We start from the raw sequence: 21,039 nt of genomic DNA, 5'->3' as shown, positions 1-21,039 counted from the left end.
GGTATTCAAGGTATCCCACATTTCCTTTGCTGTGTTATTTTCAGCAATATGTGATATGACATGATCTTTGACCTCGTCTAGGATCATGCACTTCGCCCTTGCCATTGTTTCCTCATACTTCTCATTCTCAGCTGGGTCGACCGAGATAGCCATGGTTCTCAAGGCAAAGTCCTTGATGCGATGTAGATCTAGGATTGCAAAGATCTTGGCCTTCCAAATGACAAAGTTGGAAGCCCCGTCTAACCTGTCCTGGTCCCTTAGTCCGTTTATTGCCATTTCAGCTCCTCTTCTGCACTCCCTCTGAGTTTCGACTTCCCTCCTGGAAATCTCCTTCTAAGTCCTGATTTCCCTCTTGGAAATCCTTTGGCCAACTGTCAAACCGCTCCTCTCTAATCCTACTTGCAATTGCAACTTGGATTTGGATTTCTTGGCTAGAAATCCGTCAAGGTAGTGACTCCCTCTACCTTGGTTCCGTCCCCTTAGGTATTGTTCTGCACTGACAAAAACAACACCCCACAGCTCCTCAAATCACAATCTGCACACAACTCCCCAAGCCCCGACAACCGAAGAAACTGAGCCCTTCATGCTCTGCGCAATCTCGACAACGACTGAATCTACACCTCCTGGCCACAACGTCGATCCTTCTTGGCTGAGAAAGATGACCGGGCACTGCGTAGGTTCGATATGCCCCTTTGCCTCTGCGCTGACCCTCCTCCTGGCTTGAAATGATGACGCAGGCTCTGCGTCACTTCCTCTCTACCTGCTTCTGCTCTGGAACAACGTTGTCTCCTGGGACCGCTGCTACTACTGCAAATTCTTCAGATTACTGCTGGTGCCTTCAGTTCTCCTGTGATTTGCAACGCTCTGATACCATGTTGAAATTTCTAAGTCTTACACGTCAGAAATCCCTACTGCATTATCTGGTTTATTTTCTCCTACTTGTTCTTTTCATTAACAAATTATTATAAATATAAATATCGAAATAAACACAAATGTAGCCTTAACACATACAGATCAACAACTGAAATAACTGAGACAAACACACAAGGGACACTGTTATTTTTGGACAATCGTCCCTGGAAAAACCCAATGTGGGAAAATCGGTGCAACAAATACAAGGGTTTTATTATTATGTAGTTTCTGAATACAACTAGGGTGCCAGAAATGGCTCACCCAAAAGAGAATGCCCTCGATAGAAGTAACTCTCCTCGGAGACAGATATTCCGGCTGATCAGTCACCGGATGATCGATCCCACAACAACTACGGCAGCTCCTTACCTGGACAACGAAAGCTACTCCAAGCTTCTCCACTGCTTTGCGTCACTTTGCTAGGGACTGCGTCACCCTCTCAGCCCCAGTCTGCCTCACGAAAATCTCTTGTGCTGCCTCTTGGCCCTGCATCAGCTCTGCTAGCCTCTGTGCAGCTACTGATGCCTCTGTGTCAGCCTCTTGGCCCTTTGTGTCACCCACGTTGGCCTCCTTAGCCTCTGCGTAAGCTTTAGCTACCTTTGCGTCAGCCTTCCCATGCTCTGCACTGTCTCTCTGGCACTATCTCTGCCTCTCTGCTATGTATTCTTGACCTTGTGCCGAACTGCCCTTCGTTGCAATAGATCACTTGTTCGATTCTCTCAGCAAACTCCGCTCTAGAAAATCGAACTGACTGATCAATATGGTGTATCTCCAACTGACCCTCAAGCCTCCTCTTATACTTTTCCTGTTGAGTCTTCAACGACCGAGATTAAGTCCCTAATCAACAACTAAGATTAGATTTGGCTTGATCCTCGTCTCTTGGAACCTTCTAACCCAAAATTATATTAATACACATTAATATTTTAATTTTCCTAAGTTTATACTTAGGACCTCATTAAAAATATTAATTATTTTAATATCTCCTCATCTGGGTAGAATTTCTCCAAACGATTTCTGGGTTTTGGAGATCTCATGTGCTTTAGCCTCTCCACCAATTTTCATGGCTAGAGCACATTCGATGCTACCACAAATCAACATCAATATTTCTTTTCAATTGTTATGTTTATCTTTTAAGATTCTTCACAATTATAATTAGAAAAATAAATAATAAGGATTTTATTATAAACAAGTGAGGACACCAATTCTCTTTTACAAAAATTTGAGTACAGTGATGTTTGAGAGCACCAACCCTTCAATCTTCCAGGCTCCAACTTGTTGCCAAGCACCAACTTGGACTTTTGTGAGGCTCCAATCTCTAGGGTGCCAACCCTATCCTTCTCAAGGCTCCAACCCTGTTTTTAGAGGCTTTGACCTCTAGGGCCCCAACCCTCCAATTTTTAACAAACAAAATATATGAATGACTTACTTTAAAAAACTTCAGGACTTCCTTCAATAGTCGCTCCATAAGACTGCCATAGACTCCTAATTTGTCCACTTTCCAAGATCCGAATAGGAGTGTTCTTCACTATCCAAAGCTTCTAGTTCTTCACTGTTCAATCCTTCAAGTTCAACATTGTTCTAGGCTCCAGGTTCTTCACTGTTCAATCCTCCAAATTCATCATTGTTCAAGCCTTCAAAATTTTCATTGTTCAAGGCCACAAGTTCTTCACTATTCAAGAGTGCACAGAGGTTTAAGCTACATGTCTGCGCCTTTCAAAGTCCGAGCTTCTACAGATAACTATCCACACACCTGTCTGCAGGTCTGATCCCTCCACGTGAGATTGTCCACAGGTCTCAATCAAAATTTGCTTCCTCTTCTCGGCCTTTAGCTTCTTTTCCTCAGTGCTATAAAGTTCACGAGTTGTGAACTGTGTCTTACTCTTTGTGATGGATGACCGAGATCGATGAGTTGAAATGAAGGTTTAGACTTGTATTTATAGTGATTTTGTTTATAACTGAAGGGACACGTCTATTTGAAGTGAGGCCGACTTGTGCATGAGGTGGCACATTGGAAATATATTAAATAACTGTCGGAAGGGGTCTTTGTTAGTAATCGACCAAATACAACATAGTTTCATTGTTACAGAAACCATATTATAATAGCAAGATAGGAGGGGCCATAAATTTTAACGAATACATTTAAATAATGCGAAACCATATTATAATGGATGCCGGGAGGTCCCACATGCCACATCATCACTTTACTCACGTACATTGGGACCACATGGATATTGGGATTTGTATTAGCAGTGTTGCACACATCGCGATAAAATCACGATAAAATCGGAAAATCGCGATTTTTTAAATTTGCCGATTCAAAGCGCGATTTTTATCGAAAAAATCGCCCATTTTTTTTATAGCGATTTTTATCGAAAAAATCGCGATTTTTTGAAAAAATCGCGATTTTTTCGATAAAATCGCGATTTTTTCGGTTAAAATCGCGGGGGGCGCGGGCAGCGGGGTTTTATATGGAAAAAACGATTTTTTTTTTATTCATTCAGCAGTCCGCCGCGGAGGAGAAGGAGAAGAAGGGAGGGAGAGGGTTGCCGTCGGTTGTGGGAGCGAATCGAAGCGATTTTAGGAGGAATCCAAGCCAAGATCGCCAATTTGTCCATAAACCAGGTATGTAGATTAATTTTTTTTTGTTTTGGTTCAATAAAAACTTTGTTTTTCATTGTTTTTAAAGAATTTTTGGAAATTTTTCATTGATTTGGGATGGGTTATTTGTTATGACTATGAGAACCAATTTTTGATTTTTATTTTCTCATTTTCTTTAAACATTGTTTATTTTTTTTGATTTTTCATTGTTTTTTGGCATTTGGTTGGGTGACTTGGGTTTAGAAATTGGGATTTTGGAAATAATTAGCTTGTAATTTTGCAAATGCTAAATTGTAATTTGTATTTACTATTATCATTTATGTAATCCTAAATTCCTATTTCCTAATCCTTATTTTTCCATAGGTTTGCAAATTCAAAATTCAAAAACAAACATGCCAAGGAAATTGGATCCTTTCTGGGAATATGGTGACCCTAAAACTCCGAATGATAGACAAAACTTGTATTGCAAGTTGTGTGGAAAGGAAATATTCGGGGGGGTGTACAGGTTGAAGTTCCACCTTGCACAAATCCCTGGACGTGATGTGGGGCCCTGTCTAAAGACAAATGCTGAAATTATCCAAAAAGCCATGAGAGCATTGGGAGAATTAGAGCACACTAGAGACGCCAAAGAAGAACTCAAAAGGCAACTAAAAAGGTCAGTTGAAGGAAGTGGGCCAAGTGGCACAGGTTCTACTGCAGCGTCAGTCAATCCGTTTGCTGCATCATCATATTTTGTTCCTCGAACCACACCTGGTTCACAACCAACTATCGGTTCAATGATGAAAAGAACTGAAAAAGAAAAAGCTGACAAGTTGATGACAAAATTTCTCCTCTGGAGTGATATTCCTTTCAGCATTATAAGGAATAATCCATTTTTCCAACCTACTCTTGATGCTGTTGCCAGTGTTGGCCCGGGGTACAAACTCCCTTCTCTTCATGATTTCAGAGGCCGGCTTCTTCAAGATGAAAAGCGTGACTGCACCCAAAGATTGGAGGATTTTAGGGCATCATGGGCACAAACAGGATGCACTGTTATGTCAGATGGTTGGACTGACCAAAAGGGGAGAACCCTTATAAACTTCTTGGTTAGTTGTCCCTTGGGGACTATGTTTATCAAATCTGTTGATGCAACTCATCAAATCAAAGATGCAAAAAATTTATGTGATTTGCTGGATGTGTTTATTTTGGAGGTGGGTGCAGAAAATGTTGTCCAAGTCATAACGGACAACGCTGCAAATTATGTTGCTGCTGGTAGAATGCTTATGGACAGGCATCCTACTTTATTTTGGACACCTTGTGCTGCCCATTGTATTGATTTGATGTTAGAGGACATAGGGAAAATTCCCTTTGTCAAAGAGGCTGTTGACTCATCAAAAACCATCACAAAATTTATTTACAATCACACATCTGTGCTTAGCTTGATGAGAAAATGCACCAACAACAAAGAGTTGGTGCGCCCCGCCATTACACGGTTTGCGACGAGTTTCATATCTCTTCAATCCCTCTTGAATTCTATGTGGGATTTGAAGAGAATGTTTGTTTCAGAGGAGTGGCGTTCTTCGCCAATGAGCCGCAAACCAGAAGGAGAGGCCGTCTGCAGACTTGTTTCATACCAAGAAGACTTCTGGGCGGGAGTGCAGGAGGTGTGCGCTGTCACTGAACCTTTGGTAAAGGTTCTTCGGTTGGTAGATGGTGAGAAGCCCGCAATGGGCTATTTGTATGAAGCCATGGACAGGGCCAAAGAAGCCATTCGGTCCTACTATGATGACAAGGGAGATGATGGGTTCCAGAGACAACTCCTTCTATGGAAGGTCATTGATGAGCGATGGAACAACACACTCCATCGTCCCATTCATGCTGCTGGGCTTTTCCTGAACCCTGCATTTTCTTATGCATGTGGGTTTAATTTTGATGTTGAGGTCGTGGAAGGATTATTAACCTGTGTCCAGAAGATGGTGAGATCTTCAGAAGAACGTATGGAGATCTCTAGACAAATTGAGCAATATAAGTTGTCAGGTGGCTTATTTGGCTTTGATATGGCTGTCATTGATAGGACGGTTAAAATGCCAGGTATTTTTTAGTTTGTAGTATGTACTTTGTAACTTTGTTTCAAATTTCATTGTTTCTTCAAATTCCATTTTTTTCTTATGTTTATTTAAAATTTTATTTGTAATTTTGTTGTAGACGCATGGTGGAAGATGTATGGTGGCAGAGTACCCCTTTTGCAAAATCTTGCCATACGCATCCTCAGCCAAACATGCAGCTCCTCGGGATGTGAGCGCAATTGGAGTGTATTTGAAAAAATACACAACAAGAAGCGCAATAGGTTAACACTTAAACATTTAAAATATTGCAAATTTCCAAATAAATTTTTGAATTCATTAAAGTTTTAAACAATATTTTTTTTATAATATTAATTATTAATTTATTATTTCATGAACTTTGTACAGGTTGGAGTCCCATAGACTTAATGACATGGTCTATGTCTACTACAATCTTCGATTGTGGGTGAAACAACTAGAGAAGACACCTGATACGGAAGCCATCTCATTGGATGGGATTGACACCACTGCTGAATGGAGGGTTGAGACCGAGAGGCCTCTCATGGATCCCACTGAGGATTGGTTAGTGCAGGATGAGGGGGAGGAGGAGGGGGAGGAGGAGGAGGAGGAGGAGGAGGAGCAGGAGCAGGAGCAGGAGGAGGAGGAGTTGGAGGAGCAGGAGGAGGAGGTGACACCGCCTACCCGGGCTACCCGGGCTACCACTACCACCAGTAGAGGACGTGGTCTCCGTCCACCTCAGCCTCCTATAGCTGCTACTACTAGTTCTTCAGCTTCTAGAGCACGTCAGACTCCACTGCCATTTCCACCACCACAGGCACCAGCTTCTACATCTAGAGGGAAAGAGAAAGTTGTGCCATTTTCTCGCAAGAGGGGCAGAGGAAATCAATAGGATTAGACTTTCATTTTATTGTATATGACATTATGACATGATGAGATACATTATCATATTTTTTGTTGATATTTTGAGGCTGAGTTGGACTTGGGACTCAGGACTTACTATTCAGGACATGATTCAATGTTATGTGTGATTTTAGCGCTAGAAATGATATTAAACATCTTATATATTAGTTTTTTTATCATATTTATGTGTCAATGTATTTATTTTATGTTGTAGATGGTTTAGATATTAAAAAAATTGAAAAAAATTGAAAAAAAATGAATATTTTTGTGCCAAACGATTTTTTCCCGCTTTTTTCCGATTTTTTCCCGATTTTAACGATTTTTTCCGCTTTTTTCCCGGCGCCGATTAAATCCCGATCGCGATGTGTGCAACACTGTGTATTAGAAGCTTTAACATGACACGACCTGCAAAACTTGCAATATAGGAAAGTTCTGACAAGGCAGACGCGATATTATATTAGATACGTTATGATAAAGTCAATTGGGTCTGTGACCATATCGACAATCCACAATTGGAGGGTCTTATCAGAGGTGCCATTCAAAAGTTCCGATAAAGTGGCGGATGCGATTTAATAATTAAATCGTTAACTTAAATCAAGTCGGGTCCATATCGGAAGTCAGAGATTGAAGGTCCATATCGCACATCGGAGATCGGAGGTCCATATCGCATATCAGAGCTCAGAGGTCCATATCGCATATCGAAGCTTAGGTCTTATTCGAGATCGGAGATCAAAGATTTGAGTGATGACTAAAAAACGCCGATATGATATTTCTTCGATATCACTGTTCTTCACTTTTGGCTCTTTCTTTTGGGCATATGCGGTCTTCTCTTGGATCTTCTCCTCCTTGGCCTGTCTTGGCTTCCAATAGATTTTCTTTGGCTCCCGATGGCTTCTCTTTGAACTACTTCTCGCTCTTCTCTTTGGTACTGCTCCTCTTGCTCCTTGGGACTGCTCCTTCGGTCCAATGCTTGTTCGGATTCTATCTATCTATCTATATATATATATTCAATCCATATGGCCATCAATGACAACATTGACATCGCAACAATATATATATATATATATATATATATATAGTAGACGCTTCCGAGATGCTTCGCTTCCTAGATTTTTGGGAAACCACGCTTCCAGGGATCTGCTTCCAAAAAACGTCCCCGCTTCCTGCAACATTGGTTCGGGCAAAGGATCTTAAAACTGGGAAGAGAGAACCTGAAGAGGTTGCAACTAAAACTGTATGCAACAATGAAACTATGTACAAAGCAGACCAAGAGGAACTGGTAATATTGAAGAGACTTGTTGCTCCTGAAGATAAACGACACGGTGTCAGAATGCTCTCCAGCCTCCAATACAGGAATCATTTTTTTGGGGTGTGAGTCCTTACACATGGATCTTCAGAAGGTTTTTAAGGAGCGTGGTCGCAATTTTGGTCTTAAATTAACCGCAGTACGAGCATATGCGAAACAATTATTTATTGCATTAATGCATCTGAAGGATTGTGGGATTTTGCACTGTGTCATAAAGCCTTATAGTATGCTGGTGACAGGCAACAAGCGGGCAAATCTTGCATATAAAATGCAAATAGTTGGTCGTTATGTGCAAAAAGAAATGGGCCCATGGTTACAATATCCAAGGTCTTGAAGCAAATGCAATGTTTGACTCAAATACTGATGAATTTGTTTTAAATAGCCCAACTCTGACTTCGACCAAGTGGTGGACAGGAGGGCAACCAAGCATTGATCATGTTCGGATACCATTCATGGAAATGCTAATGCAGCTTTCTAAAGTTGCCAGGGAAGGAAAATATCTGCATTCTGATATCCCTAGGCAACTTGTTTATGGTACCATGGTTTTGGTGCGACAAACAATTGTCTCAGATACCTCTAATCACCTCTCCCAGGATGTTTGCATTGCTGTGAGATACAGTGCTGTTAGACATAAATTTGGTTCTCAGGATGATGGTCCTGAAATTCAGATGATTGATTACAAGACTTAGCAGAATGGGCTCTTTTGTTTGCAGGCTACAGCTTATGCTTTCTGATTTGTGGGTGAATGGATGAAATGGTTATACTTGGATATAACAAAACGTTCAAAAGCCAAGGATTTATCAACATTGGCTAAAGCACATGCATCCGCTGCTGGGTTAAAGTCATTGATAACATCAGTAACTATGGATGGCATTAAAGATTGTCTTCTGCTTCTACAGGTAGTAAATTTTTTGAGGAACATAGCCCAACAATCGAGATCGAAGAGGCCCGTGGGAACTACAGCATATTTGGGCAAGTTGGAATATCTATTGGAGAATAACTGCACTGTTTTTTAAGCTGAGGATTGGCTGAAGCCTTCTGTTGAAGCAAGGTTAGCAAGGCTTGCTGCAAATTGTGCGTTACAAGTTAGTCAAGCGTTCAGTCCAGAACTCATTAGGAGGAAGGCTTTGACCACATTACTTATCAGGCAGGCAAGCCAGGGGGCCAAAAAGATGATGGCTAAAATAAGAGAGACTGAAGTAATCCGATTGGAACAACTTTTAGAATCTCTGCTTGGATTTATTCTTCAAGATGGCCTAGCAACAGTGGAGGGTATTGTCAATGTAGAATCCTTGGACACATATGATCGACCTTAACATTGGTAACCTGAAGTGTTTGACTATAGAAGCCTTGGTAGGGCTGCTGCCTAAGGAAGATCATTATCAGCAGGAGAGAAACGCAATCTGCACCAACAATAATTATCATTTAGTCCCAGAAGTAGGAGGTTCTATAAATGCTAGTAAGAAATATGAACCCCAGATTATTAATTAAGGACGTGACAGTGATGAAATTGTTAGAACAAGAAAACTGAAGGTTGAAAATGCATGTCTAAAAGCAGAACTTGCTTCAGCAGTAGCACATATTTGTACTCTTGTTGCAGAATTGAACTATAAACCATTGAATGGAAGCAGTAACTATTGCATGGTGACACCTTTAACCAGCATGTTGTTTATTGGGCTACAAGGACTGAAGAAGGGTGCTGGTGTTCTCGCTATGGCAGTTGTAAAAATCGAAGGAAGTTATTCATTCTTGAGAATTGAAGAAAAGATTGTACAACAACCAAACACGTAATTGTTTGGGGACAAGCAATGTCAGGAAGGGGGGGCTGTAATGCCCCCTATGGATTAATTGCCCACGAGATGACGAAATAGCCTATCCAACCCCATAGGCTATAGTCTTGATAAAGGGGGAAAACCCAATTTTCCAAATGTCTGGGTCAACATTTGGTGAATATTGGGTTGGTTGGTGCAAAAAGCCCAAACTGGGGGCTGCATTGCAACCCCTCACATTTGAGAAACCCCATGAGGGAATTTATAAATAAAGAGTTGGAATCATTTTGGCATGATTAATTTAGATTGGAATATCTCTGATTTTCTTGAGCGTGAGGTTCTAAGGGTTTTAAGACTCCTTTTCTTTATCTAGTTTTGGTGGTGAAAGATTCCACCCTAGCTAGCCTTTTCTGATTTTGGTGGTGAAAGATACCACCCTAGTTAGACACCTTTCTTCAATATACTATCTGAAAACTTTCTTGTTCAACAATTCCTCTTGAGCAGTTTCGATTCTGTCTTCGTGAGAAATGAGGCTTTTCTCTGATTATTTCACTGTTCAACAAGCTTTGTTTCAGGGACAATGGAACCCTACTGAAATTTCTCCTGAGGTAGACATCGAAGTTTCACAGACCGTAGGGACTACAGCCGCAGTTGCAGAGCCGCAACTGTAGGACCGAAAACTGGCTACAGGGGAGGCAGATTTTTTTTCCTCCAGCAACCTGTCATAACAATACCAATCAGCAAGCTTGGAGTACGTGGTGGACCGTGAAGGAAACAAGAGGGTTGAACTCTGTAAAGTGAAGTTGGTTTTTTGTAAGCAGCAGATACTATCATAGCTGGACAGGAACTCAGACAGTGAGTTGTAATTAGGACAGCAATAGTAAACTGAATAGTGTTAGTATAGTGGTGCATTCAGTATTTGCGATCAGGAACTATACTGTGGATTATTGGGTGAAGGAACCTACTGTTTCGCAGGGCAGGAAATTTTTATATATTCATTGCATTACAAATGGAAGCCACTGTTATATTAATGAATGCATGCGTTCTATTGTGATTTATCAAAACCCTAGCCAAACAGAGAATCCATAGGGAAAAAAATTACCCTAGGCACTACATTTCCGCTGTGGATGCTTGCCAAAGATCCATTTCATTCCCTAGTATTCTGACAAAGTGGTATTTCAAACGGCTGATCCCACCAAACATTTCCATACCACATAACTTGCAATTCAACCTCATTCTATTATGATCCTCATAGGGTAGACCATACTGACACATTGGATCCAATGGCTTTGGCATTTTGATTTTTGAAATGTGTAGGCCCTGGAGCACTGTTTAAATTTGTAAACCTATGGGACAAAAAAGGAGGGGAAATTAGAATACAAATCCACAAAAAACATCATAAATGCTCCAATTAAAATAACCTAGCTACATAAGTGTTAAATCCTCCATTCAAAGAGGCAAAAAGAGGTATATCTAATATCTAATGAACATTGCATACACTATACTATATCTTGAAAACAAAGAGAAGGAAGGCAAATCTTTTTTACATACCTGGAACTATGGATATGGTATATTGGATTAGATCTCAACTCCACAAATTCTCAGCTGATGGCAAATAAAACTATGGATTTTCCCTTGTTTGCTGGCCAAAAAATGGTCACAAGGCTTACACTACCCTGAGAGCTCATTCCCAGCAAAAGAAAACCCAAAATGATACCAAGAAACCCAACCCAGATCTTTTTATTGCGGCGACTTAAGCAGTACGGCAATAATTTCTTGTTGTCTTGCGATAATTAGAGAAATTATCGCGTGAATTTCAAACTCAGAAAATTATTGCAATAAATACCAGCGATAATATCAGCAAGCATGGGTTCAGCGATAATGTCGTGATAATTCCGATATTATCATGATATGTGCAATATCATTTCTCCTGGTCTCAGTGAACTCTTTTTCTTTGACTGGAAGATGTCACTCTTCTTATGTTGCCTCACTTCCATTCTCATCATACATGCCATTCAACAGCTAAAAACAGAGATGTTGTGATGGGCATTAAGAGATAGAATAGTCAATATTATAGTCAACACTTACCTCTTGTAATGAATGGCATAAAGCAAAGTGCACTGTGTTTTTTCAATCTATGATTTATCATGAAGCGAGGCTATGTTTTGTGAGTATTTTGGCAAATGATGTGGCACGTCATCTGACATTTCACCCAGCTGAGTGGATGTGACATTTCACTGGACAAAAGTTTCTATGCGCTTCAACTGTCTGCATTATTTATGTGAACACAACTTAGACTGTTGCTAGTGATCAAAGATCTAGCAGAGCAGTAGTCTTTAGCCTACAAGATTGAGGAATTGCTGGTTTGATTTCACAAATAAAAGTAGTACCATAGATAAGTTCAGAGTAGCTAGGCATTCCTCCATTTCTTAGATAACATATAACTAGAATTGATTTTGGCGGTAATACTTTTATGTTGTGGATATGATTGAGTAGTGTAGCAATTATCCTTGGATCTTGTGGCAGGACCATCTACCAAAGTCACTGTTTCTTTCTTCCTTGTGCTTTTTCGACCTACATTGTCACTGATAAAGTATAGACACATCCTACTGGTTGAACTACAAAGTACATTTAAGACTTTTAAGTCTATTATTCATCTCCAGGCAAGGAATCTCAACAAATGTAGTTTGTTCTATCTACTGTCATACGTTTTTAAATTTATGACAAGCATCGAGGGTGCCAAAGCTTATTCATTTAGCATTCCAGTTAAGAATATAATTGGCTTATGAATTTGGGTTCTTGGTATTTATTTGCCGTATCCATTTACAATGTTCAGTGTTTATACTTTCTTGAGAATAAATTCTTATTAGAAATTTTTGACAGGCATATTTTATTGTGTGCAGGTTTAGGATCTGATGATATGTGGATTGCAAAATAGATCAAATAGTTGTTTTCATAGACATGGGAGAAAATACCTGAACAACATTTTACCAAATTCCAAAATTTGGAGTGGTTTTATCTGCTCTTTTACATCTTTAGGCTGCCCCCATCTATTTATGGCAATGAAGCATTGTGCACAGGTAGTCTGAATCCTATGGGTGATAATGATGGGAAAGAGGTCCCGTCAACTGGTAATACTATCTTCCTCAGATGAGGAAGATTGTATTAGTAATGTGCATTCTTCAAAGATTGCTGTTTGTGATTCAAAAACCGGATCTTATGGTGAACAAAAGAAGCTTAAGGATGACAAAGGCTATTCTGGTCTTGGCATTCAGTTGCAAAAAGCAAACCTTTCGGAACTGAGGTAGCATTTCTTAGTCATTACATATTCAGCTTAATTGAAATTTGAGTTACATTGTATATAGGCATGCTTATTTTATGATACCGCAAAATTCTAATGCTTATCATGTGATATTATTTGGAAGGGATATTCAGTTTTTATTTGCAAATTATCCATAGAAAACAGTTCGAAGTTTTGGTTTTGCTAATGATAGAAGTTACCAACTTGGTCTTAAACTGGTTGCACTGTAAATGTTTCTGTTATGTTTGTAGGCAATAAAATTCTGAACCAACACCTTTTATCAAATTACTATTTTTAAGAAATGCAAATAAAAAAGTGCCCAGTGTTATTTCTGGCTATTTTACTGCCTCAACTTTTTTATCATGATAATAGAAGACATAAAGGAAACCAAGATTGCATTAATTGATAAGAAAGCGAAATTATTCTTATAAAAGGGTTACAAGCTAGTCAAGTAAATCCACTTTATAATTGTCAAATAGATTGAGAAACACACTGAAGTGAAATAATACATAAAAGCAGAAAACAACCTAAAGTTGAAGTGACTTTATTAATGCTTATGTCTAATATCTAATTGACCTTTTATAAGCTGACATTTAAATTTAATTTAACACCTCTCTATGGTCAATTTATTAACTACACCAAATTTATCTCAGATTTTTTCACATTTTTCAGGATTCAAAAATGTTTGCAATTTCATCCTTTGTGGGACAATGTTGCAACTCAATAGTTCCATCCCTCTACAACCTGTTTGTTGAAGTGGCAATGTATCTCAACATGCTTGGCGCGCTCTTATAAGATTGGATTCTTGACTAGTTTGAGCACCCCTTGATTGTCACAGCATAGGGGTGTTGGCTCTATTCGCTGCATCTTCATGTCTGAAAGCATCCTCTTGATCCAAACTACCTCACTTGTTCCTCTCATTGGTTCTCGCTATTTTGCTTCTGTCAACAAAAGGGCTATTGCATGTTGCTTCTTGCTGGTCCATGTCTGTGCCAAGGCTGGATACATATCAGAAGTTGATTTTCTATTATCCACACAGCTTGCAAAGTTTGAATCTATATACCCACACAACTTAGGGTCCCTTTAATATATCTCAACACCCATTTTGCTGTAGTGCAATGCTCTACTTTGTTGCTGTTATGAATCTGGAAATGAAGCTCACATAATAACTCAAATCAGCCCTAGTGGCTGTAAGGTAACCCCACCTTGCATGCCTTCGACCAGAAATTTGACAAAATTACTAATAAACTGATGCAGCGGCAAATGAATATGATGAATAAGTTGACCATCCTAAATAGAGAAAAAGGGTCTCACCAAAATTATTCTCCCAAGCCTCAATTCAATAATGATAGGGCCCTTAAAAGGAATCCAAATAGTGGCAAGAATTCTTCCCAACAAATTGTGCCTAATATTCTTGCCCCTACGAACATGACTAATCAAGAGGGATTTCCTTTGTGTCAAAATGTAATGAATTCCACAGTGAAGAGGAATGTTCATATAATCATGTTGGAGAGGAGGATAGCCCAAAGCATCTGAATCTAGTCAATGAGTCCGTCCGTGCAGGAGATCAGTCATCAGAGGTTCCGTTTGTCCAACAACAAAGACAACAAGTTGGACAAGCAGGAGGATAGTCGTAGGGGTCAAGTGTAGTGACCAGTACCAACATCTCCTCAGGGGTAGGAGATCCAGGCAGTTCTCAGCAGACGGAGCAGCTAGAACATGAGGAGGAATTCACTGAACCTCCCACCACCAGTAGTAGAACCCGTAGGGAAGTGCGGCAGACTTTAAAAGACATAGAGAAGTTTGTCGGAGTTCCCAGGATAGACAAAAGACAATGCAGACAGCCTGACAAATATCAAGCCTTGGTAGCTCAGGTTGCAGAACTTTCCAGTTTTCAGGAAGCCGCTCAGCATCAGGTGTGGGTGGATGCCATGGTAGAAGAATACAACTCTAGCATGACAAATGATGTTTGGGAGGTAGTGCCACGTCTAGAAGACAGATCAGTTGTAGGTTCCAGATAGATCTACAAGATCAAGTACGCTGTAGATGACAGTGTGGAGAAGTACAAGGCTAGATTCGTGGCAAAGGGGTATGCACATAAGGAAGGAATAGACTATAAAGAGTTCTTCACCCCAGTTCCAAGATATACCTCTATCAGATCCGTCATATCCCTAACAACACAAATGGGATGGGAAATTCACCAGATGGACGTCAAGACAACGTTCTTGAACAGGGTGATAGAAGAATAGGTATACATAGAGCAACTTGAAGGCTTCAAAACTCATGAGAGCACACTCATGTATGCAAATTGAAGAAAGCCCTATATGGGCTCAAGCAGGCACCCAAGGCGTGGTATGGTCGAATTGACTGCTACTTGCAGTAGTTGGGATTCATCAAGAGTGATGCAGATCCCAATCTCTACTATCTGATGGTGGAGAATGAGCCTCTCATTCTGGTTTTATATGTAGATGATCTATTTTTGACAGGAACATCGTGGCTCATAAAGGACTGCAAAAGAAACCTTGCAGCAAAATTCAACATGAAGGATATGGGGTTGATGCACTATTTTCTAGGATTGGAAGTATGGCAAAAGAATGGGGAGATCTTCCTTGGGCAACAGATATATGCTACAGAAATTCTAAAGAGTTTCAGAATGCAAGACCGCAGACCCATGTCAACAGCAATGATTACCAATTGGAAGAAGATAGATGCATCAGGAGACAAGGAAGTTGACCCCACCTTGTACTGACAGCTAATTGGGTCACTCATGTATCTGGTCAACACTAGGCCAGACATTTGCTTTGCTGTCAATGCCCTTAGCTAGTTCATGGTGGAACAGAAGAGGGTACATTGGGCAACAACTAGGCACATTCTCAGGTATGTGCGTGGAACAGTTGGGATTGGGTTGAAATATACTCGAGGAGATGACGTCAGGTTGAGCGGATTCACAGATGCAGATTGGCTAGGGAGTTCAGTGGACAGGAAAAGTACCTCCAAGTACTGCTTCAGTGTTGGATCAGGGATGATCTCTTGGTGCAGCAGGAGGCAAAAGTCAGTAGCACTGAGCTCAACAGAAACAGAATATATGCCGGCCAACACGGCTACGTTCGAAGCCATATGGCTTAGGAAATTGGCTGTGAGTTTGTTCAGGAAGAAAATAGGAGCGACCAATGTTTACTGTGATAATCAGAGTTGCATAAAACTCTCTGAGAATTCAGTATTTCATGATAGGTCGAAGCACATTGATATCAGATGTCATTTCATCAGAGATTGTGTACAACGTGGGGCATTCTAGCTGTAGTATGTCCCCACAGACGATCAGGTAGCATACATACTCACAAAAGCTCTAGGGAGAGCTAAGTTCATCTAGTTCAGAGAATAGATGGGTATGGTGGAGAATCCATTTCAATAGATTCTCAACAACAACAGTTGAGAGGGAGTTACAGTGCAGATGCAATGTTGGCAGCAGTATAGCAAGGCCAGTAGCATCACGGATGCAACGTTTATCAGAGTTGCGCAGTAGTTGGTGGGCAGCAGCAGCCAGATATCAACAACTTAAAGGAGATGGTGCAAAGACAAGGTGTTGCTTCAGTGGGTTGCAGCACTAGAACACATTCCTCACTAAGAGGGAGTGTTGATTTTGTATCATCAGTTGTGTTCTAGCCACAAAATTTGATGGAGAGGCTAGAATACAGGTATTATCCAAAACCCAAAAATCGTTTCTGGAAATTCTACATAGAGATGATTTAATTAAAATAATTAATTCTTTTTTAATGGTGCCTAAGTCTAAACTTAGGAAATCTGATTAATTAAAGGGTATTAATTAAGTCATGGTGAAATCTTCTAGAAGAAATGGATCGAGTTCTAGTTAATCTTAGCCATCGATTATGTTTTAATCTTGGTCGTTGGTGCTTCAACGGAAGATTATAAGAAGAAGTCACTGGGTAGATGGAGAATATACTAGTGCAGATACTTAGTTGCCCAGGCATATCGATTTTCAGCAATGTTCCACCAAGTTTTCGGGACAAGGAGGTGAGGGAGCGGGGATACGCAGGAGCAGCCTATGCAAAAGCTCCCCACCAATTTTTAGGAAACACGGGGGGATGTAAGGGTCTTAGAAACTTATAAATATAAAATATAAATCAATGAATCATATAAATGAAACAAATTTAAAATGAAAAGCATGATCATTGATATTGTTATCATATAAATTATAATCATACATCATACATGTAAGTTTGTAACTGTACGGTGTAACTACTAGTCTACTAACTTACTAATAATGCACAATGAAAATAAATTATAAAATTATAAATGTTTAAACTTTTAAACTTTAAACATTAAACCATATTGATGTTCCACTTCCAACTATGAACATTGAATATTGAATATTGAAATAAAATTATAAAAGTCAAGTCTGATACATCAAGAGTCAAATTTTTTAATTTTATAGAGTCAAAATAACATAAGAACATATCAAAAGATAAATAAGCATAATTGCTCAAGGTAATCCATTCAACAAAGGAGCAAACATAAGGCTGCTTGGTGATGGCGGCAACATTCCGTTCAACAGAGGAGCAGACAGAAGGCTGCTTGGCGATGGCGACAATGTTCAATTCAACGAAGGAGCAAACATAAAATGAAATGTGAAATGAACATAACGTAAACCCTTTTCGGTCGGTCAACAAATATTAAAAACTATGATTTTTTTGTTTCATAAAAAAACTGCGGTTTTTTTCTAGGGAAACGACACTTGAAGACCCCTTAAAATCCCTTTCACCTAGGAAACGATCCCAATTGAAGGAAACAACCCCAAAAATAGAGGAAACGACCCCTTTCAAGTTTCCATGTGTACCCTATTTTTTGGGAGCATGGGGAAATGACCCCCTCTTGTCCCCAAGTGCTCGGAGTGTGAGGGAGCTAGGAAACTCGACCCCCAAATGGGGGGACGCGACCCTGGGGAACATTGGATTTTCTCAGTGGCTAAAGTGCAACAAGAGAAGATAGAGCTAGAGGGTGAGTTGTAGGGGAGAGAGTGTGGGCATCAACGGTAGTCTTAGAGTACATGGTCAGTTCTGGAAGGATTAGCTTGAGAGAAGACGCAGTTCATCAAGGCACTGCACAAAGGATGATGCAGTGAGACTAGTGTAAGGGTAGAGTGGCCGTTTTGGGGTCAGAGAATCGCTGTGGAGAGTGAGAAATTTATACTAAATTTCTCTCAATGTTTCTTTCTCTATTTTTGCTGTTTGATATCTTGTACATGAATTATTGCTAAAGAATAATAAAGAAACCCTCATCTGCTGCACCAGTTTTCCCACATTGGGTTTTTCTAGGGACGATTGTTCAAAAATAACTATGTTAGTATGCTTATATGTGTGCCAGCATTTCTCTAATTTTCCTTGCATTTATTTTTCCTTAATATTTAATTTGTGAAGGTTGCAGTGTATTTATTTCGATATTTGCTGTAAGAAAATGCAAATAATTTGTTTAATTTATTTAACACATAGAAGAGATAATATCAGTTATTGTAGTAGGATTTCAGACTTCGGAATTTTCACATACATTGAGCAGCCTGAGGGCTTTGAGTTACATGGGAGGTGTTGTATTTCTGAGATGATAATGGTCAGCTATCATGCCAGAGCATCTAAGATAATTGTTTTGGGGGGTTTTGTTTTAATTTGGAGGACCAATGTATGAAACAGATGTAACACTATAATGCCTAACCTTGTGAATAATATTAATATCAAAGCAGAGGGCTGCTATAAAATTTCACACAGTGATATAGCTTGTATGGTGGCAAGCAGAAATAGAGAAATAATATGATTATCACAGTTTTCAAATTGAAAATTAAATAATCATAAGTATGAAAACCTTTAAACTATGTTCAGAAGGTTTAAGAGAATATGCTTAAGCTTACAAAAGATGCTGATGATTTATTGATTCAGAGGGAATTAATTAAACAAACAATCCATTAATTCATTCTCTTTATAGATTATCACTTCAGAAGCTTATAGGAATAGATTGAAACCCAATTATTCCTACCTAGTTATCTCTGTAAGACATAAGAATATGAAGAAAAACATAATGAGTAATACTGGAAAAACTTACAGGAAACACAAACTGTGTAAAATAGAATTCAGAATCCTTTGCTTTGTATTAATGATCCAGAAAAGTCAAGTACATCAAATGTTTAGAAATGCTTCTTCAAGGGTGCAACCCTTAATAACTCGTGAAGAGAGTTATTTATACAACAGTAGAACTAAGAAAATATCCTAAACTGTTTTTACAAAAATAGATTATTATAAAATCAAAATAAAGATTGCTAGTTGATCTGGCACTATTTTGATGCTGCGCTGTTGGTGACTATTGTTGAAAAAATTGAAAATTGTTGAAGCTGGCTGATTGTTCCTCCAAAAGCTGAATGCTGTTCGATTTTCACGCTGGATGTCATATTTACTGATGACCTTTCATCTGATACACTTTCATCTGATACACTTTGACTTGTATTTCTTTATCTGTCTCCTCTGTTTAGTCTTTTACCATGAATGCTCTATCACCTGCTTTTACTTTTACCAGTCACAGTAAATCACATCATCTGGTATCTTTTACTCTTATCCTACATTTATGTCTTTAGTAAAAGTGAATTTCACTAAAGACTTGTTTGACTTCATGTGAAAATGTGATATGCTGTTGCTGATTTATCTATGTTTTAACAGTTACTGCCTCTGTGTAAATGATTTCTTCTGCTTTGTGTATAATTGTCTTTTCCTTCTGAATAAAGCCTTTTGAGTAGATTTCTTTGCGAATCTTGGAGTAAACAGGTTTTGGAACTAGTATCAAAACTGTTTATCCAAGCTTCTGGCCTTCTAATCACCTGCAAAATAAAACAATTTATTAATAAAAACACAGGTTGGCAGGGAGGTGATAATGGTTTCAGGGAATAGGAAAGTTTGTGGACGAAGTCCGGAGCGTGTTCGAGAGGTAAACTGTTGGACACAGATTTTCATTGATGTCAATATGGCAATATTCGAGGAGCAGATAGAGACGAGAGAAGCAGACAGAGCCGAAGAAGAGGAGCACACAGAGCATAGGAAATTCATGAGAGATTTGTTTTACACATGCAGTGAAATTATTTTGATTCTAGAGCTGTGAAATAGTTGAACTGATAATTTTGATTTTCAAGGTACAGATCAATGGCTTCAGAACAGGAAAACGCGAGAAGACCTTCTGGCCAGGAGGCAGAAGAGAGACGGGAAAATGCCTTTGATAACTTGGAATCTGCAAAATGGATGGCACATGTTGCCAAAGATGCCAGCACCGAGTCTGCCTCTTCTGCACTGGGTAGTATCAAGGAGGGCACCATGTCGGCCTTCAAGGGCCTCCAAGAAAAAATCGAGAATGCCAAGGATTCTGTCACGGACAAGACATAGGAAGTCAAGGACACCACTGTGGACAAAACACGAGAAACTAAAGATTCTGTAGCAGACAAGATGAGAGAAACTACAGATACAGTTGTGAATAAAGCGCGTGAGTATAAGGATTCTGCTGCACAGAAAGTTGAGGAAACCAAAGATGCAACTATGGAGAAAGCATCGGGCAGCAACGGAAATGGGTGGTCGAGAGTAGTTAGATCTCCACGTGGAAAATCCAACGGCTATTGCGTAGGAAAGTGGCATGGAGGTTAAAGATGTACAAACAGGCGGTAAGCGGGATTATCGCACCACCTATCGGAGATGGGCGGTATCCGTATATGGCCACGCGATCCAGTGAAATGGCGACACATGGCCGGTGCGATGGGCGCGAAATCGCTTTCCCCGCGGGTTATCACGGGCGCGGCTTGAGGGATGAGGGCTAGCGAACGTCGTCGGATGATATGGTGGACGCGATCGGATGGCGGGATCTAATCATGCACGCTTATTGACTGACGTGACAGGTGAGGGCCCCGACGGGTAAATATGATTTGGCAAAAGCGCACGGTTATGTATTAACACCTTAGCGCCTAGGGCTAAACGAAAAAGGATTTACGTGGGTTTTTGGAATAAAAGAGAAACGACGGGGCAAAAGGGTGTTTCTAGACTTTTATATCAGTTTTCTTAGATTTCTTTCCTTTGGTTTTCGGATCGCAATGGCAATGGCGGCTTCCACCATGATGAGATCGTTTGTTACGGCGAGATCGTTTCGTGAAAATCATCG

The 21,039-nt window shown here is 39.8% G+C and overlaps 2 protein-coding genes and 1 pseudogene across 2 annotated transcripts in view; all 3 read left to right on the top strand.

Moving 5' to 3' along the window:
- ATRAD17 (RADIATION SENSITIVE 17) overlaps positions 1-21,039 on the top strand; it is a 372,391-nt gene that overhangs the window by 60,238 nt on the left and 291,114 nt on the right. Inside the window, exon 2 of the mRNA XM_089392953.1 lies at positions 12,449-12,849. Within this exon, the coding sequence (XP_089249079.1) occupies positions 12,650-12,849 (200 nt within the window). The 5' untranslated portion in view covers positions 12,449-12,649. The remainder of the gene's footprint in view (positions 1-12,448; positions 12,850-21,039) is intronic.
- Positions 3,362-6,772, top strand: LOC149217115 (uncharacterized). Its single transcript, XM_089391312.1, has 2 exons — positions 3,362-5,833; positions 5,958-6,772. The coding sequence occupies exon 1, from the start codon at positions 3,900-3,902 to the stop codon at positions 5,586-5,588; it is 1,689 nt and encodes a 562-aa protein (XP_089247438.1). The 5' UTR covers positions 3,362-3,899; the 3' UTR covers positions 5,589-5,833; positions 5,958-6,772.
- On the top strand, positions 19,943-20,531 carry LOC149217114 (uncharacterized; annotated as a pseudogene).

This window comes from Pinus tabuliformis, chromosome 1_1 (genome assembly GCF_031772625.1).
Source record: "Pinus tabuliformis cultivar Carrire ecotype Pingquan chromosome 1_1, CPIR1, whole genome shotgun sequence".
Lineage (NCBI taxonomy): Eukaryota > Viridiplantae > Streptophyta > Pinopsida > Pinales > Pinaceae > Pinus > Pinus tabuliformis.
The sequence above is the reverse complement of the archived record's forward strand: the minus strand, read 5'-3'. Positions and strand labels throughout refer to the sequence as shown.